We start from the raw sequence: 25,612 nt of genomic DNA, 5'->3' as shown, positions 1-25,612 counted from the left end.
TCTGAGGAACATTGGTTATTATATGAGATGATGAAATACCTTGGACTATAAAATCTTACTTGACAAATGATTTTACTATAAAGACTACCTATAAACATGTGAAATAGAGGTCCCATACCTAGCTATAAAATTATTTTTAACGTCTTATTTTAAAGTCCTCAACACATTATTAAGAGAATATGGATGAAGACCAGGAAAAGATCATTTCCATGTTGAAAGCAATACATGAAACCATTCTTTCAGCTTGTGACAAAATAAGACCCAACATAAAAGAACAAGTTGCCAGCTTAGATACACAAACCCAAATTTTGAGTACAACCAAAGAACTAAAAACGCAGAACATAACAGAAGAAGTGGAAAAATCAAATACTAAGACAGAGGACTCAATTGACCAACAAATACAGTTAATGGAAAAACCAGAAAATGGAGTGACAACACTGAAAATGGAAAAGACTTTCTATATAAATCAGAAGAAATTTGAGGAGAAAGAAGAACAGATTGAATGGAAGATAAACATACCCCCTGTTGATAGGGCTCGCAACTTGGGCGTCCTCCTTGACTCCCGGCTCAATTTTGAAGACCATATAGGAGCCGTGACCAGGGGGGCTTTTGCCCAGGTTCGCCTGGTGCACCAGTTGCGACCCTACCTGGACCGAGATGCCCTACGCACAGTCACTCACGCACTCATGACCTCCCGTTTAGACTACTGCAACACTCTCTACATGGGGCTGCCCTTGAAGACCACTCGGAGGCTTCAACTGGTGCAGAATGCGGCTGCACAAGTTGTGATGGGGGTTTCCCGATACTCCCATGTAACACCTCTACTCCGCGAGCTGCATTGGCTTCCGGTTGCCCTCCGGTTGAGATTCAAGGTTCTGGTGATGACCTATAAAGCCCTAAATTGCTTGGGTCCGGGATATCTGAGGGAACACCTGCTGCCAGCATCAAGTTCCCTTCGTCCAGTGCGCTCCCACAGGGAGGGTCTTCTCAGGGTGCCACCAGTAAACGATTGCCGGCAGGTAACACCCAGGGGGAGGGCCTTCTCAGTGGGTGTGCCTGCCCTCTGGAACCAGCTACCCGTGGAGCTTAGGACTGCCCCCGACCTCCGTTCATTCTGCCGGGACCTGAAGACCTGGCTCTTTGAGCTCTCTGGCCCAGGCTGAGAATTTTAATTTTAATTTTAATTTTAATTGTTTTTTTTTTACTTTTTCAGGGACTGTTGTAATTATTTTTAATTGTTTTTAACTTTTGTATTTCTTGTTTTAAATACCCTGTAAAGCGCCCTGAGTCCTTCGGGAAAGGGCGGTATATACATCCAATTAAATAAATAAATATCAGGGCACTCATGGGAATTGGAACAGCGAGATGATCTAATGAATACAAATGAGCTAGCCCTTCCAGAAAATGGCAACTAAATGGTCTCTCTTATTTCAAATAATATATATAATAAGAGAGCGAGATCTATTTGATGATTTAAAAGCACTGATATGGAAGGCTATATCAAAGGAAGAAAGCCAGAATAAGGGTGAAGAAAATTGGGGTTTTGATTTATTAGAGGGGATTTCATATTATTAATTAGAGGGTTAAAGGGAGAAGTTGAGATAAGGGGAGTTTTGGTTATTAAATTTAAAATACTTGGAAATTAGTTGAAAATAAAGATTCTGTTTGTTTAATATTTAAAAATTATACCCAAAAGAAAAAAAATATGAATATGTTTGATTTATTGATTAACTCAGACAACATATATAATGGTTTTGATTTATTAAAGGGGATACTGTATTATTAATTAGATGATTTAATATGGTGCAAAATAGATAACTTTTAGGAAATAGAACAAGACTATACTCGAATAGATGTGTATTTTGAATATTAGATTCTGTTATGAATTGAGATAAGGGAAACTTTGGTTACCTAAAGCCTGGAAATTATAAATATCAAATGTTAAATTTGAATATTGATGGGAAACTAAAAATTGAGAAAAATCAGGACATTGACTGTCTATAAAGATTGAATGTAAAAGTAATTAAGATATGTATAAGCTAAAAATTATTGATAAATTTAATAATGAGGTTTTACTTACTTTGATATAATAAGAACTGAATTAGGTTAAATACAAGATTGTAATATTAAGGGAAAAAGAGAGCAAATTTGGTTTTGAGATGGCATCTATAAAAATACAATAAATAAATAATAGAAGTTTGTATTCAGCACCCAAATCATTTCCCCAGAAAAGTCACACAATTTCTTACTAACCCTCGTTGCATATTGAGTCATAATGTTGGGGGGGCAGGGGGGAAGCATTGTCAGCTTAAATGTAGAGGTTAAATTTGATTTCAAAATAATCAGTTTACTTTCATAATTAAAAAAACTGCTTGTTTTTATTTACTATCGTGAGTTTTGATCAGCTGTCCTAGTAATTATTCAGTTATTTTTTCATTGTTTCCATCGCACTATTTTTACTGAAAGTGAAAATATGTTTACTTTTTTGAATAAAAAGTGGTATATACCGCACACATAATTAAATATAATTTAAAAATCTGCAGAAAGCAATTTACAAATCAAACGATTGAACACATATGCACAATATTAAGCCATTCATTTAAAAGGTACCCCACAAGCCCTTTTATAGGGACACTTTACAATTTCTGCAAATAGAGATAGAAGATAATGCAGGATATGAACTGATAAACTAGGGGATAGAATCTAACAAAATGTTTTATCCATACATTTTAATTGCTCAGTTCTGTACAAGAAAAAGAATTGGCTTGTTGCTATTGGTTTGTTACAGTAAAATAGTAGCCTCCTCTGTATTTTTAAACTCTTTTTTGGAGTGATGTCATGGACATCTCCACAAAATCATTTTGTTTTAAAACAAAGATTTTAAAATCTCACTGAAGTCAATAAAGTTACATTTATTTTAATGGCCCTTTGATTAGTCCTTTATTGGACCTTTCCTTGGTTTTAATGCACTTTTTATTGAATAATTTTCAACCAACCAGCCAACCCAACTAACATCAAGCTAATAAAATATTCCAAACTTCCAATATTCCAGGCTGTTTTAGTAAAATGTACATATGCTACATTTATTAGTTGCCTAAAAGACAATAATCTTGAAAATAAGCACTGTGTGGATGAACAAAAATAATGCCCCCTCAAAAAAATTAATCAAGCAGTCAGAACTGCTAGTTTTGTAATTGTCCACTGAATCCCATATTAAGTCTGGAAAACAAAGAAAGGTATGAGTTCCCTGAGTAATAAGCTACATTGGGAAGCAAGTAAGGCCATGAAAACATCTAGTGCACAAACTGTTTCAAGCACAGAACAAGCACTTTCAAATTTATATTGAGTCTGAAATGGTATTTCTTAATGGAGAAAGTTGGAAAGTATTTCAGAGTGGGGAGAATAGGAAAAAGGCAAGACCAACAGCAACAATGTTTGGTGGCCAAGAGGAAGTAGAAGAAGACAGACCCTGAAAAGATCAAGGGTAGGGTTACTCTTAAATTTAAGGGGAGCAGGGGCAGGTAGCAACTTACGGGAGATGAAGAAAGGAAGGTGCTGCAAAGCTCAGAGTAGATCTGGGTGAACCTCCCTTGGATTTAAATATAGTGTATCCCATGCACAAAAACATGCAAATGCATACCAAACACATTTTCTTCCACCAATTTTTTTTAATTTAAGTTTTTATTGATTTTTTAATACAATTCAACAGTGCTTATTCAACAAGCGTGTTGTCTGAATTCATCATTCACTAATACAAATTAAATTCCTAATCCCTAGTTCTCCAACCATTGGTAAAATAAGTCTCAAGTTTGAAAATATTCTGTTCCTTCTTTTTCTTTCAATCTCAAAGTAAGTCTGTCCATTTCTCCACAGTCTAGTATTTTTTTAATCATTTCTTCCTCCGATGGTGTTTCTTCATTTTTCCAATGTTGTGCTAATATTAGTCTTGCTGCTGTTGTCACATGCAGAATCAAATATATACTTTGTTTATCAAGCTTTTCTGGCATTATGCCTAATAAATAAAATTCAGGTTTAAAATCTACATGTTTCCTCAGCATCTTTTCTAGCCAGAAGATTTTCTTCAACCAAATTATTGACATCTACAAATTGTGATGGTAATATCTGAGTGGCTGTGCATACCGGCATCTCGGGAGAACCAGTTTTGTCCATCGTTAACTATGGGGGGGTGAGGTGTTACCCCCCCCCCCCGTTGATAGGGCTCGCAACTTGGGTGTTCACCTGGATTCACGGCTCTGTTTGGAAGATCATATAGGAGCCGTGACCAGGGGGGCTTTTGCCCAGGTTCGCCTGGTGCGCCAGTTGCGCCCCTATTTGGACCGAGATGCCCTACGCACAGTCACTCATGCGCTCGTGACCTCCCGGTTAGACTACTGCAACACTCTCTACATGGGGCTGCTCTTGAGGACCACTTGGAGGCTTCAGCTGGTGCAGAATGCGGCCGCGCGAGTTGTGATGGGAGTCTCCCGATACTCCCATGTAACACCTCTTCTCCGCAAGCTGCACTGGCTTCCAGTTGCCCTCCGGGTGAGATTCAAGGTGCTGGTGATGACCTATAAAGCCCTAAATGGCTTGGGTCCGGACTATCTAAGGGAACACCTGCTGCCGGCATCAACTTCCCATTGTCCTGTGCGCTCCCATAGGGAGGGCCTCCTTAGGGTGCCGCCGGTCAGGGAATGCCGGCGGGTGATCCCCAGAGGGAGGGCATTCTCTGTGGGCGCACCTGCCCTTTGGAATGATTTACCTGTGGAACTCCGGACTACCCCTGACCTGTGCTCGTTTCGCCGGGACCTGAAAACCTGGCTTTTCGATCTATCTGGCCTGGACTGAGGGGGTTTTTAGTTTTAAGTTTTAACATTGTTTTATTGTTGGGCTATTATTAATTTAATTCTTTTTAATTCTATTTTTATCTTAATTTATATTGTCTTTTAAATATTGCCCTGTAAACCGCCCTGAGTCCTTCGGGAATAGGGCGGTATAGAAAACTAATTAAATAAATAAAATAAAATAAATAAATATCATCTTTGTAGGTGGAAAATGCCATGATGGATGTATATGATGTTGTTTATGAAGATGTGAGAAACAACATTTCCAGCACCAGAAGACAGGATCTATATTCCATTCACAAGATGGTAAGCTGCTGCTGGTTTTGGAATAGGTTAGCTTTGCCCCAGCTTAGTTCAAACTTTTTTCTCTTTCTCTTTCATCCCATAACTGCCAGTTGGGATAGACAATGGGCAACTAATCAGTGGCAGTTCAGTGAAGAAGATTTCTGGTTGAGGCATTTTCAACAAACCAAATCCAATAGCTATCAAACATTTTATTTCAACAGAATTTCTTTCACATTTCAAATAATATGAAACTAATCATGTTTTGGGGATGATCCAATCCAAATAAGTACATTTCTGCCACTGATTTAAGTGGAGAAAGTTGAATTGCTTTCTGTAAGAGACTTGAAAACATTAATTCCTTGGAGTTATTTCCCTTTATTTTAGAGAATGGGAAAAAAGGGGGGGAATCCATTCAAGTAAATATAAAATATAGTGTCATGTTTAAAAAGAAAATAATAGTCCAGAAGCTTGGTAGGATACAATACCATTCTTGGCACCAAAAGAAGGATTCTGGCACGGGCAAATCTCTATTTCAAAGTGATCAGCTTTGGCATAAACATGCCACTTTTTAAATACTTTTGTGGGGAAAATAGATTAGCAACTGGAACAATAATTAGTATAGAAATATCAATAATTCCACTGAATTGAAGAGGTTATATTTTGTCTCCTACACAATTAATTCAAATTTATGTTCGCCCTTCTCTGGTGCTTCATTTGGAGTTGCTTTCACCTCTTTGAGCCTTGAGGAAAGAATTATTTTTCAATCACTAATTCCTACTTTTTCCCACACTATTACATGTGCAGTATATTTCTAAATGAGGGGAAAAGGTTTACCCTACCAAGAAATCCACAATAGAGGCTAACTAACAAAACAAAGTGGAAAGAAGATGTAACATGCTGTAACTGAATGACATCTGCAACTCAGTGTAGTAACCCTGAATGAGAGGATAGCTAATGAATGAGGCATGAAAAATAGCACTATTCTGAATATGTGAAAAATACCACAAGATAAAGAAAATATTTGTGGGAGAATGAGAGTCATATACAAGTTTTCTACAAAGGATGATTGTTGTGTTCAGAAATAATTGCAAATCCAAGATTATGTTATGAACTTTGGCAACACATTGCTAAAACAGTGACAACTATTTTTTTATATACGTTAAGGAACTTACAAAATATAAATGGAGTTTGTTTCTAAACTCATCGGAAACCAGAAAATATAGTTTTATGATGGCCCTTCTCTGGTGCCTTTAATCACTGTGAAATCTGGGATCAATCTAGAAGCAATTATCAGAGCACTGGGCTAATTAAGGAAATGCAATCATAGAAAACTATCACATTTGTCTACTCAAGAGTCCTACTAAAGTCTGTAAGGGCTAAGAAATGGAACCCTAAACTAAAAATAAGATAAATCTTGTTCTCCTCTTGAGTGAAAAGTGAAAGAAGCTTTATTGAATTGAATAAATTAAAAATTAAAAGGTTACATTAAATAATCATAATGACCCAGATAGAGTTAATCTATGTTTCCATGCCAAACAGATATCAGAAGTCTTACCAGGCCTCTGTGTGTGTGTGTGTGGAGATAAAGCTTGTTGCCTTTTCATGGGGAAATGAGGAAAAGCTTTTGTAAACACTTTCTATGTACTGCTGTCTTGCAACCAATAAGATTTGCATACATGCTAAGGCCAAATATCAGCCTAAGATGTCTATTGAAATGAAATGAACCTTTATTGTCAAAGTACAACTATGTGTACATTGAGATTAGCTGAGCCTCCCTTTGTGCTCCCACCCCCCAACACACAGTGACAACAAACCCTTCATCTTAGTACACCATGTGAACCAACTACTGTACACCACACACCGGCCTCCCAAGTCAATTCTGCATAAAGTTCACAAAAGTTCACAAAAGTTATTTCTATTTAGATATTTACATTTCCACATCAACCATTGTACTGATTTCACCTTCAAAGCCTTTCATGGCACAGGGCCAGGTTATTTGCAGAACTTTCCTTCTTCCACAAGATATGACAAGGTGAGTGAGGGGCTGCGGATCTCTTCGATTAAACAATGTCATCTGATGGGACCCGGAAGACATGCCTTCTCTATTATAGTACCAACTCTATGGAACAACATATATCTGAGGTACCGTTGGCCTAATTTGCTGGCCTTTCATCAGGTTTTCTCCTTTGGCATTGAGCCAGAAATGGAGTTCATTTGAGAAGTTTACATGTGTGGATATATGAGTTGCCCTGAGTTCAATGTGTTTTTATTAATATTGTGTGAATCTGAGGTTTTTAATTTGATGTCCAGAATCACATGACAAGTGGGCAATCATTCAAATTAAATAAATAATCTCATGAGTGACCAACTTGGGACCAAGACCATACCAACCGCAAGAAGGAGCAAATCAGAACAACTAAAAGAGTTTTGAGTAAAAAAATAATAATACTAAAAAGAAACAAAAGCAAAAGTGGGCAAATCCCTTCTCAAAAGCGTGTGATAACTCCAATCTAGTCCTATGTCTAAATAAAAAACAACATGAATAATGTTCTATTTTAGTTTCTTTGTTGTGGGAAGAAGTCGCCCTTTGGAGAAAGAAGCAGCATGGAAGATGAAATGTGTACATCAGGAATTCTGGAAACACAAGAAGAGGTAATAGAATACTGGACTGTGAGGTCATTCCTTTCTCTTCAGGCACCCAGGGATCCTTACAGTAGGGGTATCAAACTCGCGACATCATGTGATGTGTCGCAACGTATCACAACTTTTTTTTCCATTGCCGACAATGGGGTGGGCGCAGTTTTGCCATGAGGCATCCGGCCCGTGGGCCAGCAGTTTGACATCCCTGCCCTACAGTATGGGCGTAACATCAGAATCACACCCCCCATCCCCCAATCTTTATTCCATGTTCTGCCTGTCAAGCAGGTCTTCTGAGCAGCTCTCACGAGGTTAGAATACAGTGGTAACGATTGTCACTCTCATCGTGGCGTTGAGCTTTCTTCTGAGGGTCCCCAAAAATACAAGTAGCCCTGTGAACAACACTATAGAAAAAATGGCATTCTTGCCACTTTTGAAGCATATAAGGCTTGGGTGTGCAAAAACCATCTTGCAGCCCCAGAGTGCAGGATTTTAAAATTATTGCTTTCATGGAACCATGGTAGGCCAGTTGATTATGTATTATCATCACTAGAGGCCGAACTTGTTTTACTGCCTTTTGAGAAGGTTTCTGGGAATTTAAGAAAGCAAACAAACCATCATAGTTTTATTAATACTACCGGAAAGGAACAGCTGAAATGAACAAAATGTAAAGTATGTCAGTTTTGTCTTCATTAAAACAAAAGTAGGGTTTTCTCTGTTCCAGTGTCCATACTGACATTTTATTTTAAAAAAATGAATAAAATTCAATCAAATTCCACTAATTTGCAGTCTTACTTTCAGATCTTACACACATTTAGTCAAAGAATAAGGACATTGTACTCTGTAGAATCTCTTCCTGTTCTGTGAGCTTAGAGAAGCCCTGAGAGAGAATAAAGAACTTGCTTTGCAAAACACAAAATGACTCTGCAGTCCAAAGTAAGTGATCTGCTCTTTCGGCAGTTAATTAAAAAGATGCAGCAGTGAGAAAACCCAGGGCCATTACGAATGAATTATGAGGGCATCTGGATCCTCCATAAAACTCAGTGGTTGAGCCAAAGAGATTGTACTGAAAAAGCTTTTTGGAAGAACATTTATTTGTTCTTCTCTTCTGAGAGGAGATTTGTGGGAAGAATGTGCTAGAGGTTTCACTCCCTGAAACTAGATGCCTGCCTTTTTTAAAAAAAATTGGTTTATCCTGTTGCTGGATCTGGACGTGCTACCCTTCTTGTTATATCTGCTTTCTATTTGTGGATAATTATAGCCCAAAGATGAAACATGCTGATTTGTTCATGGAAAAGAGATGGATACTCTTAGCTCCAGGTTATGATGTGTCTGAGCTGCTCAGAGTCACCTCGAACCATGATATGGGCAACAAATTGATTTAATAATAACACTAATAGTATTATCCTGTAAGCCAGAATAAGGTAGAGTATCATAGTTAATGATTAGCCATTGCGAAAGTAATTACATTGCACTCCCTGTTTTTCCCTCCTTCTTTTAAGGTGTTCAGCATAGTAAACTATACAACCTGTATAGTAAACTATACAACTATACCTGTTGTATAGTTTTGTTGTGAGCTTCCTTGCATGGAACAGAGACAGAAAGTCCAAAATATAATAAGATGACATCATGATTAATTCTCCATTACCTTACAGGCCTTTCTAGTGCAGGAAGGCATTTGAGGTAATGCAGGAATACTTATGACTGCACAGCCTCTTTCACCTAAATTAGGTGAAACTTCATTTTTATTCTGAAGATCATTTGTATTCTAAATTGTGGAATTTAAAATGCAAGTGTAGCCAACAATACAGATATAATAATATGAACATTACAGACCTCAGTGATAGCACCATCCAGATGCTTCATGTTTGTTTTAAAAAAAATAAATGAAACTGTTTTTGGTCAGAGTCTGTTGTCTCTGCTGCTCCCTATTTATTATTTTATTTTATTTTATTTTATAGCCAAGTCTCTGGGCCTGGCAATTGCTTTTATTAACTTCCTTTCCTAAATCTTTCAATTTAATTTTAAGTGGCACTCCACTTAAGAAAATAATTTCCAATTTGTAACAGACAAGCAACACATCCTGCTAAATGTAAAGCTTACAATAAAATCTATATTCTATCTTAATTAATTTCAAGCATAGATCAGAATTGGAATGAGCATCATAGTGCATGAAATGAAGTGCAAAGCCTCCCTTCAAACCACCTCACTATCCAGACAAAACCTCTTTCCACTCCACAAAGCAGTAATAAAACGGGGGGGGGGGAAATAACCTGAATCCTAATTAACAAGAAATGTGACTAAGAATATAAATAGGAAATATAACGTAGAGCTGCAGCCTATCAATGAAGGCTGACAGAATTGTAAATTTCAATTTGTTTAATAGAGCTTATTCTCATGTGAGTGGATATTAAGCCTATTTTTTTCACACCGCAGGATTGTCTCCAAGAAATCAAATACTTCCTGAAAAAACATATGGACATTATCTCTGTACTGATGACCATCACAATTTTCTTCATGGTAACTCTTGTTTCTCTCTCTCTCTCTCTCTCTCTCTCTCTGTGTGTGTGCGCGCGCATGTGTGTGTGCGTGTGCGCCTCCTATTGAGGCAAAAATGCAAATTGAGCAAGGAGATGGAACTAAAGTTCTGCAAAAGTTGCATTTTGCTGAGTAAGATATAAGTTTTTGGTTAAACCAAAAGAACTGGGAGAGCTAAATTATTTGTTTGGAACTCAGACTTATTCTATGGCCATCTAAGCGTCCATCTAGCATTATTCCCATGCTATGGCAGGATTCGCTTAACCCAGGGGTCAGCAACCTGAAACAGTGAAAGAGCCACTCGGAACCGGTTCCCTCACAAAAGGAAAAACTGGGAGCCGCAAAAAATGTGTGCGCATGTGCGTACATGCGCGCATGCGCAGAACAGGGTTTGACTGAAGAGTGGAGCCAAGGCGAGATATGCACCTACCCTGCATATTTGAATTGATTGGTTGAACTTTTTTAGTCCCACTTTTTTTTGGGGGGACTGCACATGGCAGAGGACTGGGAGCCGCAGGAGACGGCTGAAAGAGCCACATTCGGCTCCGGAGCCGCGGGTTGCAGACCTGTGGCTTAACCCAACCAAAAAGTAAGCAGAAATAATTTTGGTTGTCATGGTTATCAGCAATTACAGTCTTTCTTTCTGAAAAGAAGAAATTCTAGCTTTGTTATTCTTAATAAATTATACCAGTAAATACAGCCTACCTTCAGGTACTTCTAGATTAACTTTCCCTGATCCCTATCAGTGACACTGTGCTAGATCTACAGCAGCAAAAGAAGTGTTTCCATAATGGTGCTCTTTGATCTTTCAGGAGCTTCAAAATTAGATCAACATCATTTTGGCTTAGCACTGAATTTAGTCCAGACGTTTGGCTTGTGAACCAAGGTTTATGGCTTAATGTGCTATGTGAACTCAACCAATTAAGTCCATAGTATACGGTAATTGGCTCTAATAAAAGTATCATTCAGCCATGATATTAGATGGTTTTATATTTTTTCCACAGTACAATATAACTGTTTTCTAATGGTCCTTTTATTATTCTACTGCATTTATAAATACAGATTTTGATAATCAGACCTGCATAAATTTGCATAGAGGTAAAAAAAATCTTCTTTTGTAAAATCATATTTGCTTGTTTTGCATATACACAGGTATGAATCAACATTTTAAAACTTTCATTCTTTTCTGGACCTGCAAACACCTGCTCTCTAATGGTGTTTGCTAATAGTTTCTTCTTTAGGTTAGTGAAGTAAAAACAGCATTAGGTTCCCCAGTAAATAAATATGGCATATTAAATGATCAAGACGTTCTTCTAATGGATTAATCAGCTGAGATGCATTGCTACTACATGCACCTGTATGCAAAATTAAACTTCAGTAAATTCAGCGGGATTTGAGTTAGATTTGCATAAGATTGGACTGCAAATGTTACATATCAATACTGTATACATATAACATATCTCTCCCCTAATATATTAGGATATAATTTCTTTCTAAGTCTGATATAGATATTTCTTTCCCAGCGTGACTGTCAAGATAAGTTCAGGCCATGTAATTATATAATTAGAAATGAATTAATGAACAATATTTTATTTTAATCTACTTGGATTTTGGCCCTGAGATCAGGCAAAGCTGTTCCCCAGTTTTTTAAGATAAACTCCACTGTAATTAGTTCCTTGTTTTTCCCCCCCAAATCATGATGATTGGATCAAAGTCTTTGTGTCACATATTCTATTTTGCAGCTGATTTAGGATTAATATGAGAGAAAGTGCATATTCACACATAATTGCATCATCTGCATTCGCTTTACCCTGTTTTGTTGCTCCCTTCTCTTTCAGATTTTTATTGCATTTTATTATTCTTTAATTGCTGGTAGCTGCATTACGGTATAAAAGAAATGGATTTCTGGGAAATTGCTTTGAGGAGAAAGAAGGAATAGCAGTATAAGAATTAAGATGAAAGATTACAGCATTTCCTAATTATGTTTTAAGAACATAAAGTATTGATCCTCTCCTTTGAAAAGAACATTTGCCTGCTTCCTTGCATTAATCTTTCCATCTTTCATGGAATTACTGAGGGTGTAACTAGGCTTTGCAAGACCTTTCTGCAAATGGTATGCAATGTCAACCTATTGATCAGCATTTTTTCTATTTATAAGGACTACATCTTCCCATTGAAATGGCCTCTCCAACTGAGATCTAGTCAACAGGTTTTATTCTCTTGGGCAACTGACGTAGTAGACGTAGTAGGTTTACCAGTTGCTTAGATGATTGTTTTGGTCATGCATTCCAGAACTATGGAGACTTGTCCTGGAAAAAGTGAAAATTATCTTTTAGTTTTATTTTTCCGAAAGACTTTTGTTTTCTTGGTCATTTCAAGCCCAATCCATTCTCTTTGGCTTACAGAATGGATTGAGCATTTTTATATACTGAGGAAGGAGAGGAGATAAAATGCACTCTGCACGCATGGAGAAGGATGCATGGATAGATGATATGTGTGGATGTGGCTTGGTGACACCCACTTGTGGCTTTGACATGCATCCATGAGAAAATATGCACCATGGTCTAAAAAAGTACTCCCTAGTTCAAATGGTTGGTTTTGTTTTAATTGTGTTTTGTTGCTGCTGTTCTCATAGCTTGGAAGAACAGTGCAGAAATGTACTATTTAACCTATATATGTTCAAATTTTCTTTCCGTCTCTTTTATTTATTCTGTTTAGATTTATGTGATGATATTAACTTCGTTCCTTTGGTACTCTATCCGTTGTAAGAGCAATTTGGATCGGAAGGGCAAATATGTTCTGGCAAAGCTATCCGAAACTGGCTTCTGACCTGTACTGAAAGACCAGGACTTTCCATAGATGTGAGTGGACAATGTGTGATGCTTACTCTCCTTGTCACCTGTTTTCTCCCCACAAATGACCTGTTCCAAATATAGTTGAGCAAACAGGCAAGTAAGAAGCCTGCACTATTTGTTGATAGGCTACTTTGCTCAGCCAGGACCTCAGGAGCACACAGTATTGACTGTAAACACAAAGGCATGACACAAACCCAGCAGCAAGAATTGTTCAACCACAAACATGCTCGGCAACTGAAAGCCATCATTTGGGGGGCCCAAAATAGCAAGTCAAAACAGAACAACTCTAAACTCATTAACTAGCAAACATCTTTTAAAATTGTGCTAAAGGAATGAGAGAAAATGTTCTGCTTTTATTTTATTTTTGTCCATCAATTTTCAGCATAGCCACTTCTACTGCATCTACTGAATTTAAACCCTACTGACATTTTTGTATACTTTCTTGATTTAAATAAACTGAAGTTCTCTGGAGATAACCTACAGTATCTTTCTAATCGGTCTTGCTACTATGACAGAAATTGAGTTTTGGCTTGTTTCCTCCTCACTGGATTTTATTCCAATCATCTAAAGTTAAGAGTTATTTAAGCTGGAATATTACAAGAAATTTATGGAATTGAATGTGACTTCCCATGCATTCAACTTTGCTCTGTGTCTAGTGAAGGTAACAAAAAACCAATCACAGTATTTTCTTCTAAGACAAGTATTGATTGAGCAATTTCAGTACAGTAGCCTAAATTCTTAACTTTCTATGGGAAGTGAAAATCTGTTAGCTCTGAGGATATACTGTATATCAGGTTTTCTTTAATACGTGTCATGAAAATGATAAGACTTGTCATTTGTAACTGATCAATTCACAGAAAAGAAGGTACTTTAGTGATGCATAGGCACTCGTAGAGCATCCATCAGCAACTGCTTCACTAAGCATAATGCTTCACTTCCAGCATTATGCTGCAGCCCTAGATGGCACCCATGCAATCCTGGGAAGACATAGTTGCTTTAAGAGACCCAACAGGGGCCATGAAGTTCTCCATGTGTTGCAAAAATACCTTTTCCTCATTCAATCCAAAGTAGTGCTCAGCCCTATCAGTTCATGATACAGATGCTTTTAAAAAAAATCAACATATGAATACATACTGAAAAAATAAATCCAAGCTGAGCAAGAAAAGTGGAAACCAAACCTCAAGGCTTCCAAATCATGACCAGCCAGCTGTTTTCTAATAATGTACGCAAAAATTTGGAGATTCCTACAAGCATCTCATTCGAGTAAAACCCACACCCACTATTATCCCATCCTTCAGTTTTAAAGGATGGGGGGGGCCCTCATAGCATTTTTAAAAGCTATTCAGACTTGCCTAGGCAAAGTGAGAACATTATCAAAATGTACCAATAAAGGGGAATATTTGTAGCTCAGGATTGAAATGAGGGAACCTTGGTGCTCTCTGAGCTTGGTTGTTTTCTTGCAGATGTTTTATTACCCAAACTAGGTAACATCATCAGAGCTAATCATTAGCACTAATGATGTTACCTAGTTTGGGTAATGAAACGTCTGCAAGAAAACAACCAAGGTCAGAGATCACCAAGGACCCCTTATCAAAATGTACTCCGGCCTTGCCAGTGCAAACACATATGAGGCTTACATAACAAAGCCCAGCGTGAGTTGAGAGATAGTTAAAATATTGGATCTAGCCATTTGCCAGAGCTATTATTGATAATAGTGATTTCTGATGTAGCATTTAGCAGTATATCTATACCCTATAGATTTCAGAGGAAGGTGTTAGTAAAATTAATGACTGATCAAATGGTAATGTTGAGCTAAATCAAGAAAGCATAATGAAAGTTCTGCATCTTAGAACTTAGAAGGGGTGTCAAACTGCCAGCTCACGGGCTGGTTGCATCATGCGGAGGTCACGTCCACCCCAGCTCCGGCAGTGCAAAAAAGTCGCAATACATCATGACACGTAACGTGACATGGCGAATTTGACACTCATGTCTTAGAGCAGACAGGTCAAACACAAGGCCCGGGGGCCAGATCCGGCCCGCAAAGTGGTTTCATGTGGCCCACGAATTCATCCTGGAAACAGTGAGGGAATGGCCCCTGCTGCCTTGGCCCCAGCCCAGGCCGGCCAGGGGCCAATGTACAATTTCGTGGTGGCCATCTATGCTGAAATACATTCAGTCTTAGATCCACAAGGCTGTCTGGAAACAGCAAGGGACCAGCCCCTGCCGCATCGGCACTGCCCCCTGGGCGCACGCTGGGGAGGTATCATCCTTTCTGAGGAATGAAGAAATGCACCATCATCTGGCAGTGGCCAGCACATGGCCTGTCTACTTCGCGCAGGCTAGGGCCTGGGCAGCGTTGCGCTTCTCTTCAGATTCATGCCACCTGGCTCAGCCTCTCGGCACTGTGTGGAGAGCACCCCGCTGCCTGCCAAAATCGGGCAGGCTGGGGGCTGGGCAGCATTGTGCAGGTAACATCGACTCTCATGCTGTTCATGGCATCCCCTCCCCAAGAGCCCACCAAGCCGGATATGTGAAGTAGGCGAGGGCCATGTGCTGGCCACTTCCAGGTGATGGTGCATTTCTTCATTCCTCACAAAGGATGACACTTCCCCAGCTGCGTTTCTTGCCTGTTTTTCTCCCTCCCTCATCTCAAATATTTTCCCACCACTCAAGGAAGGAAGGAAGGAAGGAAGGAAGGAAGGAAGGAAGGAAGGAAGGAAGGAAGGAAGGAGAGGGAGGGTCTGAGAGGGTCTAAGGGTCTGCCTTAGACCTTCCCTGCTGCCCTTTCACCATCACCTTGCCCCCTCCTCCTGGCCTATCTTGGGGGGGGTCTCCCATCCTATTGCTTAGGAAGTTTTGGATACAAAGCCAGGTCTCCTCACATGGAGAGGGAGTGGGCTTCCTTCTTGACTTTGCCCTCGTACCCATCATGAGCAACCTGTCTAAGGAGAGCAAGCACGGCAGCAGCAGCCTTGAGGAGGAGGTAAGTGCAGCTGGGCACCCCCCCTTGGGAAAGTGGGGCTGGGCTTAGTGCCGCGGGTGCTTGACAGCTGGGCTGGGCATTTGACCTCCACGCCACCGTTCAACCCCCCCCCCCCCAAGGCCTGAGAGGAACAGTGAAGCTCCTCCAGTGGTCCATGCCTTGGCACTTGCCCCGGTCCTATCTTCTTCTGCAAGAGACCCTCAGATCTGTCCCACTCCTGCCCCGGCCCCCTCAGGCCCCCTTGACATGAACGATGTAGAGCTGGCCATGCCCACCCAGTAGGCCACACCCACTCCAGCCATGCCCACCCAGTAGGCCGTGCCCACCCTGGCCACCCCCACCCGGCCCCCCAAGGGCAACTGCAATGCTGATGTGGCCCTCAATGAAATTGAGTTTGACACCCCTGTCTTAGAAGAAATAGTGTGATGGTTTCCTGAAATCCTTAATCCAAATGATGTTTCATTTTATCTACAATTTATAGTCATGCAAGTACATTTATCATTTTGGGATATCTTGCTATTACAAAAATGGAGAACTCCTGCATAAAACTTATCATATTTAATCTACATATAGCTTTTTAAAATGTTCCCATAATCAGCTAAAAATCCTATTAAGATACATATATTCATCTATTTGCTTTAGTTTTCTTCATTTGTCATTCACTTTTCTCTGCCAAATTTACCTATTGGTCTTTGATATGTTAATTTTCAGATTCATATTCCACATTGCATTATATAATTTATTGAATTTTCACTGAAAATTATTTGAGTTTTCAGCTAAGAACACAGTATCAACTGCATGCTATAGTACATCTACATTCACATCCCCATGAACACTCTGTTGCTACCGTAAACATTCCACATAAATATATCCATACGTATATAAAATCATCAAAGAGAACACACAATCCTTGACTTATACTGAATCATCTCTAATAATTAAAATTATTATGTAGTGCTTATTCAAGCACTACATAATGGAAGCATTCATCAACCACACTTCAATTCCATTCTCTTGGAAAAATACTACCGTATATAATTCTATTCACTTGATTAAATGGCTTCTCTAAACCAATAATACACTTTTATATATTGCTCAGTTTATCTGCTGGAAAGCAAAAAAATCCTTTGCTTTGAAAACCTTCTGCTTGATACTCCATTCCTCATTATGTTGCTCTTTGTCACTTTGCATACTATTTCAGTCAAAATTCTACCAACAACTCTGTCATACTTCACAGCTACACTTTAAAAAATGACATATCCTATAGTTTTTGTGTGCAGTTTTCCTACTTATATATTAGCAGAGGGCAGCAGTAGTCCTTGGGTCACCATGGCAATTGAGACAAGGATTTAATCTCTTTCATTTTTAACTACATTCACACTCCTTGATTAATCCATCTTATTTATTTCTGACACTAACCATTTCTTGATCTCTTTGACTGTATTAGCCACACTGAGTCTGAGTGGACACTGGTAAGAGTCTATTAGGGTGTTTTTTTCTTCCATCCAACCACGTCCACTTCTTGTCCACATCCACGTCCCTGAAGTTTACTTGTCAAGGTTTTTCAAAAGTGCCTCGCCATTGCCTTCTTCCCTGAGATAAAGTGACTGGCTTTCTACCTAGGACAGGACTAGAACTCAGGGTCTCCCAATCTCTAGCTTTATGCCTTAGGCATAGAAACTGCACCAAACTGGCTCTTGTATTAGTAATTAACCCGTGGTAATAAGGCAGCAAAATGCCAATGTTTTTCTATCCTTATCGCATCCTCTGATAGCTGGCCAGCACTCCTATTTAGAGTAAACCAGCCCCTATTGGATAAGGACACACACACACACACACACACACACACACACACACACACACACACACAATATGCTGGGCCATTGTGAGAATTATTCAGGCTGTCTGGCAGATAAAGTCATTCAGATTTCTTGGACTGACTGGGCAGGGTAGGCTGAGTTGCCTGGGACATAGTCTGGTATGATCCGGGATGCGCTTGAACCACTGACTCCTGAGGAAATGGACATAGGTCTCCATGCTGTCAGCTCAGCCACCTATTACTGGATCTGGATCCCTTCTGAGTCATAAAAGAAGCCAAGACGGTGACCTGTGATTGAGTCCATGCTACAGCATCAGCTTCCTTGATGCCTTCAGCCTTGAAAGAGGCAGTGGTGCTCCCTAAAGAGGCCATCTCTGACCCAATGGCCTTTGATAACTACCAACTCTTCATTCCAACCTTCCTTTTCTGGTGTAGGTTGCTGAGGAGTTTGGTCTGCATCTGATGAGAATCCCGGAGGATATGGATTATCAAAACCACTTTCAGTCAAGTTTCAGGCTGGAATTTAGTACTGAAACAGCTTTGGTCATGCTAAATAAATAAAAATAGTAGAACTTTTCATAATTTTCATTAAATATTTTGATTAATTTGTTTTTGAAGAATTTAATAGTTAAAGCCTCAGAAAACTCAGAAAAAAAGAAATAGAATGAAAAAATTAAGTGCAAAGAAAGAAAAATGTCAAAGAAAAAGAGAATATGAAAAAAGTGACTTCAAAACTTCGTAACAAGTAAAAACAAATTTGATAACTCTTCACCCCTTACAAACTTACAAGCAAATATCTCTTCTTCCCATACCCCATCTATAGGCAAATCCATAAATTGGTATAGAGAAGATTTTTATAGAGATAAGTTTCACTTTTCTCATATGTGTTTGTGTTGAAGTTCTAATTAAAGAATTTCTAAAGCAGAATAATCTAAAGAGCAACTTAAAATTAAACAGGCACTTTTGCTGGCATTGAATGGAGAAACTTTGAAAGGGAAGAACATTTTCAACAATAGAGATTGGACACTCCAGCCAATAAATCTGTACACGACATCCTGGGCAGCAGCCTAATTTTCCTTTTTGTCATGTTGCTTGACAGACTGCAAAGCAAAACAAATGATATGCTATTGATGAAGACCTGCTGAAATCAGGATACAGAGACATGAACTGCAGGGATGATCTTGTAAGGAAAGTGAATAGATACTAATGTCAAGTGACACTCTTCATACATATATTCATGATATATCAAAAGATATTAAACAGCAAATGTAAACAAGTGAGCAGTTTGATCTGCAGCTGAATGAAACAAGTGATGTGAATCACATTACTAATTCAAAACTAAATTATGCAAGAAAGCTATGTGTTTGTCCTTTCTGCTACTCTGTATTAAAAAACCAACAATCTCTATCTCTGGAATGAAAATTAACAATTGCATTCAAACAGAAATCATCTTTTTTGTTCACTAAACCACTAGAGTTACTTTTTAAACAGTGTTCCACATGTTTTTACTTTGACACAAACTCACCCTCATGAACACTGGGCTGTCCAACTGCCCACGCTTATATTAGCCTATTCTGAACCAGAAATGGATGGCATAGTTTTTTATTGGCTATTTTGTTCCAGTTGCATACAGTATTCATGTCATTCATGCAATTGCTCACTGTATTTTTAAAAGAGAGATAAGAAGTATGTAGAATCCAGTGTAGATCAGGATACAGGAAAAGAAACAGGAGGAGAGAATGGCATTTGTTGGTATCAAAATAAAGAAGAATATTTGTAGCTCAGGGTTGAAATGGGGGGGGTTCCTTGGTGCTCTCTGAGCTTGGTTGTTTTCTTGCAGATGTTTCATTAACCAAATTCTTTGTTTATTTCATTGGGTAATGAAACGTCTGCAAGAAAACAAACCAGGTTCAGAGACCACCAAGGACCCCTCACTTGTTATGGAAGGAAGCTTCTCTTCCTTTATCAGCAGCAAACATCAGAGCTCTAACCAATATTGGGGTGAGTGGAGCAAAGAGTTAAAGCCAACCAAATTAATATTCTGATCTCAGTAAGGCCTTCCACATTGGTTATATATTTTCAAAAGAACATTTTATTGTTAATTATGTGAATGGCATCTCAAGGTTTGATTCTAGTGTTTTCATTTATACAGAGCAGGATAGAGTGAAATAAAAATTCATCCCATCTGAATGCCAAACTGGCTTCCCAGCAACTCTACTCTCATGCAATCCATTTACTTTAGATATCGTGTCCTCATTTTCCAGTGCAGGAACAATATGCTTTGTGCAACCAAGATAAAAGTTTGGAGCCAAACAATGAATTCTTTTAAAATACTTTCCTGACCGAAAAACAAAAATAAATAACAGCAGCAACCAATTCCATATGTTATGGTCAATCAGAGTCCTATTCAGATTCTGAAGTATATTTAGCTCATTGCAATAACAGGCTGTTTGTTTGTTATTTGGTCTCAGTAACTGGTGGCTTGTGGCTAACTTTGTCTGGGTTTCAGAGCTAAGCAGTATTGAGTCTGGTTAGTATGTGAAGGGGGCCTTCCCAGGATTGTAAACTATACTGAGAAGTTAAAAAAAAAACATAAACAAATCTCAGAAGATGGCAATGCTAAATCATTTCTGAACTGTGGTCAAGAATACTGTATGGATATATTCATGCAATCACCAAACTGAGGGTGTCTTCACTTGTTTGTTTAGAACAGGTTTGATGGGAGGAGCACTAGAACCATTTAACATAAACAGTGTCTGCCTTCATCTGGGAAAAATATAAAACATTTATTTGGTCTGAATTTCTCCTATGTTAATGGAATGCTTTAAAATGAAGCCTGAGTTATCCAGCCAGAAATCTTCTATTATACTGAAGCAGCGTTTCAAGAACTACAGCCAAACTCAGGCCTGGAAACTATTTGCAAAGCTAGGAACAAATCTGGAATCTGTCTCTCCCCCCACCCTCAGACATAGAAACAGCCAGCAGTGGAGGCCATGGGGAACAGGGAAAAGAGGATCAGGTTCCAAATTCTTCTTTTCAAGATGAGAACCCAGAGGAGAAATCCAAAATATCTCTGTCCTCATTGGTACGCAACAGAGAGGCCTAAGGATTGTGCCCTAAGTAATCTCAGGCCAAATGCTTGGGCCTCCTAACCCTCCAAACTTTGATCATAATAAATTGAGTTAATTTGTAATCTAGTGCTTCATTGTGCAGTTCTAGGGCCAAAGAATTGATCCTTCTTCACATGTCAAACTGTTTGATTACACTACAGGCTTAAATCGGGAGCAAGAAAAAGCAAGATTTGACTAGTAGCTCCATCTACCATTTGTTCCTTCTGTACTTGAAAATAGACCTGAGTTTCTTAGAATTACACAAAAGCTAATGGTTGGAGGAGACCCATGTTAGTCTATGGTAGGAAAACAGCAGAAGAAGCCTGGTAGCACGTTTTCCAGTTAACACATTTCATGAATGGCAGTTTGCTTCATCAGATTCATAGAGGAGCTAGATCGATTTTTTTCTTACAAGAGTTGCCTGTTATTATCACTGGTAGGATTATTATAAATATTAAAATCAGGTTCCTTGGTGTCCTCTCCTGCTTCTGGACAAGCAGAAACAATTTGTGGGAGACGATCCCTAAGATGCCTCACAGCCAAACCATAAAGGAATTTATAGGTTAAGTTAAACCAAATATTTTGAACTGGACTTAAGGCCTACTGGCAAAAGGCCACAATTGCAAAATTAGTAGTATTTGCAACCTGGCTTTCACATTTTGTTCCAACAGGCAAAGGCTATGTCATCTTCAAAAATAGTCTACACAGATCACATTGCTGTAGTCTAAAGTAGATGAAGATGAGAGCATTAATCACTGTCACCATGGCCTCTCAGTCCAGAAAGAGCTACATGTGGTGCATTCAGTAACTCCATCTTTCTGAGATTCAATTTAGAGGTTTTGTCCAATTTAGTCCCTCCCAGCCTCCAAGCAGTAGCAAAAGGCAAAAGCTTCAACAACATTTCTCTCCTGTCTCAGGGTGACAATCTATAACAGTATTATCAGCATATTGATAACTTCCCTCAGATTGACAGGTAGCCTTTCCCAATGGCTTCATATAGACAAAAGAGAGCCAAGCCCCAGCATCCAATATTGAAGCAGATCCTTGATGGCTCTTTCCTTATTACCTTTAATTGGAACAACCCACAAAAGAAGGGAGAGAAGCACCATAAAACAATGCTTCTTACTCCCAAACCTTATAGGTAGTCCAGCAGGATACATTGCTCAATGTTACTGAATGCTGCCAAGAGATCAAATGACCAAGTGGTATAAGAACAAAGAAATTTATCTTATTCATTTCTAATGTACAGCACAAATATAGGATAAATGAAGTCTTTCAAGGTTCCTTTTCTTAGCTCATATTTTGTTAATCCACAAGAATGGCAAGCACATTAAATTCAAATATTCAGAAAGCCATATGAAACATATTTAACTTTTGTGTGCTCTTTTCCAACCCTGCATCCCTTGCTTTTTTGCTGTTATACACAGGTACTCTTCTCATCTTGTTGGAAAGTTCCCCATGTTGATTGTGACAGTAATTAATCTTCCTAAAGGAGTCTTCTAATATAATCATCCCCCTTGTTCTCCATCACTCCTATATAAAACATGTCATACTAGATTCAGATGACCTATAAATTTAATAATATAAATAAAAAACAAGTATCTGGTTCATTCTTCATAACTAGAAATCTTCAAGTCTGTCAAAACCCATATTATACACATGGGAAACATTCCTAAGTTGGTTTAAAAAAAGTAAGGAAACAGAAACAGTAAATTCTAGAACAATGTTTCTCCTATTTGTCATAAAACATGTCCCTGCCAAAATTAAGACCTTTTATACCTCAAATTTTGAGAGAAAACGTAAGACTATTCTATTTAAACTATAAGATTTTAAACTGCTTGATTTTGAAAGGATAAACTCAAAGAATAAATATTGAGTGTATTCATCTAAAAGATATAGAAAATTGGTTAAATTCTCAGAAATTCAGAACTATGTATGACACATAAATAAATGTAACTTCTATGCTGGCTTTTACTTCACAAAAAAGAAGTAAATTGTCCCCAAAGACTAGACAATACACTCTAGAAATGTTTCTCAATCAGACATGAATATTTTTTTCCACTCTGAAGAGAACTACCAGCTATAATTAACAAATGACAACATTCTATTAACTCTATAAATGCTCCTACTTTCAGTGAATGTGTTGGTTCAGCCTTTTCCCAACTGGCCTGTGTAAAACCCCACTATAATTCTGAGTGGAAATTTTTTCCTTAGGTAGTCATCTGCCAAGTCAAATAAGCAAGTCTTGTTTAGTTGTTCCCTAGGTTTTTGTTTCACTTCATCATGAATTCCTTACTTGCAGCTTCCTGCAACAAGAGACTGACTCTGGATGAGCTCCTTTAGAAAGCTGCAAGGATTTTCTACATATCCAAGGATTTTTTTGAGCTCCTCTCCCCCTACAGCCCTGATGTTTTATACTGAAAAGCCATGGGTTATTGGTCACTGACAAAAATATCAAAATGTGGTTTCATTTTTTCATACTATTTCTGTGAAAATAATAATTTACATCGGTCTCACAACTTCATTCTTGTATGTAGTAGTGTCATCATAAAGCCAACCTGTGTCATAATCTTCAAATATCCCATTCACTGTAAAATTCCTAACGAGAGATTCACACATGTAATTAACTCGGGAAGAAAAAAATGTAGAGGAGCCTAACAATGCTTCACTCAGGTAAAGGAATGTACCTGTAATATCTGGAAGGAAGGAAATTTAAAATCTCTAGAATTATTATTTTTTCCTTCTAAAAATCTGGTAAGTAAAGAGTATTTCATACCATTCCAAATTATTCAAGCCAGATGTATTGAATCAGTATTCCGCTAGTCTAGCTATTGTCGAGTTTCAGAAGCTCTAGTCTAGCAGAACCACTTAGAACTGATGTGAGCTGGAGGCCAAAAGCCTCTGGAGAGCTACATGATTTTTACCCTTGCCTTAGCCTAGCTTTCTCCAGCCTTTGAATATGTAGCATTGAATTTCCAAAACCATTAGTAAAGATCTTGCTGGCTGACAAATTCTGGGAGTTAAAATCTGCATACCTGGAGAATACCCAGTTTGGGGACAGCTGCACTGGACTAATATTATAGAGACACAGAAATTACAAGGTAATCCAGATCCAAAATTTAAAGGCAAAGGATCCTATTTTTACTTTTTGTTTAAGATTAGACACTTCCAAACCACTGAATTTCCAGATAGTTTGGAGCCAGCCTGGGATCATTTTCACATGTTTTCATTTCAAACTGCAAAAAACAGTCAGGGAACACCATGACCCAATCTGTGTTTTTCCTTCAGAAGGCAACTAGAATAACAACAAAAACAACAGTGCTCTGCAAATAGCCTGACCAATTGCACAGCCAGATCCTGGGCTTTGGAAATAGCCCAATTCATTTCCCATTAACTTAGGTGGTGGTCTGCTTTAAATTATGCAAGGTCAGAGGCATGAATTTGGAAGTAATGAGTTTTACCCGCATCAAGAAGTTTACAAAATAATCATATATCCCAGAGTGTCCATTTTTTCTCCATTTCCTCTGTTCTTTAATAAAGACAATACTTCTGTGTCTATTCTCCATTCCTGGCAAAGATATTTCAGAATTTTTCAAAAGTGGCAAAGTTGTGATGGCTGGAGCTCACATTTAATGCATGTGTGCGCGCACCTGCCTGCGTATACACACACACACACACACACACACACACACAGAGAGAGAGAGAGAGAGAGAGAGAGAGAGAGAGAGAATGGACTAAGTGGGTGAATAAACAGTCTATTTTAGAGTTTATTTAGGGTTTATACAGTATTTTTCAGTAGCTCCTAGCTTAAAATGGCAGCAACTGCAGCAACAGTGAATTCTAGGCTCACAAAGAAAGGGCTCAGGACAGACTGTATGAGTTCCAGGTTGCTCGCCCAACTTTTTAAAGATTTCAGAAACAGGTAAGTTTAGGCCAGGATTTCTTTTATAAACCACCTCCACTACATACCTAGGGAGTTACAATAAATAGCCCAAGAGTCTGCACAGAAAAGGAAGTTGCTGTTTGCATACTGTAGGAAGGAGGTAAAACACTAAAATCTCCTCTCCAAAGCAAAGCTATTTTGACTTAAAACTTGGCTATCTTTCAAGCCAAGCCCACAAACTAGTCTGAATTCAGCATAAGCCATCACAGGTCCTATGTTTTTGCTGCTTACACAGGAATTTGAAATTAAGCAACTGTTTGCTCAGATTGCTTTTTCAGGATTGAGAAATATCTCAGAAATACTTGGGGAAAAAAATGACAGAAAGATGCCTTACTCTTGCCTATCTTCACTCTGTTCAATCATGGTGAAACCACAGGGGCCATTTTGATTTTACAGTACACTTAGTTCTGTGTGTGGATGCTGCTTCTGGAACCCCTTTCTGGGCCTGGACAACAAAAAAATAGCTACCGGTTCTGCCAAAGTGGTGCGAACTGGCTGAATCCCACCACTGAATATGCCCTTCAGCATGTTTTGATTTGAGGTCCCTAATTCTCCCTTACCCATAGGGTAGATATAAGGGTAATCCTACTGGAAGGGA

The 25,612-nt window shown here is 38.6% G+C and overlaps 1 protein-coding gene across 5 annotated transcripts in view; it reads left to right on the top strand.

Annotated features, from left to right (window-relative positions):
• The window catches only part of TSPAN32 (tetraspanin 32), a 41,937-nt gene extending 18,539 nt beyond the window's left edge, over positions 1–23,398 (top strand). For 2 of the 5 annotated variants that reach the window (XM_083348493.1, XM_083348490.1), the window contains 4 exons: positions 5,049–5,150; positions 7,689–7,781; positions 10,203–10,286; positions 13,023–13,633. In XM_083348493.1, coding sequence (XP_083204619.1) covers positions 5,049–5,150; positions 7,689–7,781; positions 10,203–10,286; positions 13,023–13,133 — 390 coding nt within the window. In that variant the 3' untranslated portion in view covers positions 13,134–13,633. Of the gene's footprint in view, positions 1–5,048; positions 5,151–7,688; positions 7,782–8,567; positions 8,700–10,202; positions 10,287–13,022; positions 13,634–22,498; positions 22,581–23,373 lie in introns of those variants that run through there. The other 3 variants (XM_083348491.1, XM_083348492.1, XM_083348494.1) reach the window with 3 other exon arrangements.
• The last annotated feature ends 2,214 nt before the right edge of the window (positions 23,399–25,612 follow it).

The sequence above is a fragment of the Vipera ursinii genome (genome assembly GCF_947247035.1).
Source record: "Vipera ursinii genome assembly, chromosome: 1".
Classification (NCBI taxonomy): Eukaryota; Metazoa; Chordata; class Lepidosauria; order Squamata; family Viperidae; genus Vipera; species Vipera ursinii.
The sequence above is the reverse complement of the archived record's forward strand: the minus strand, read 5'-3'. Positions and strand labels throughout refer to the sequence as shown.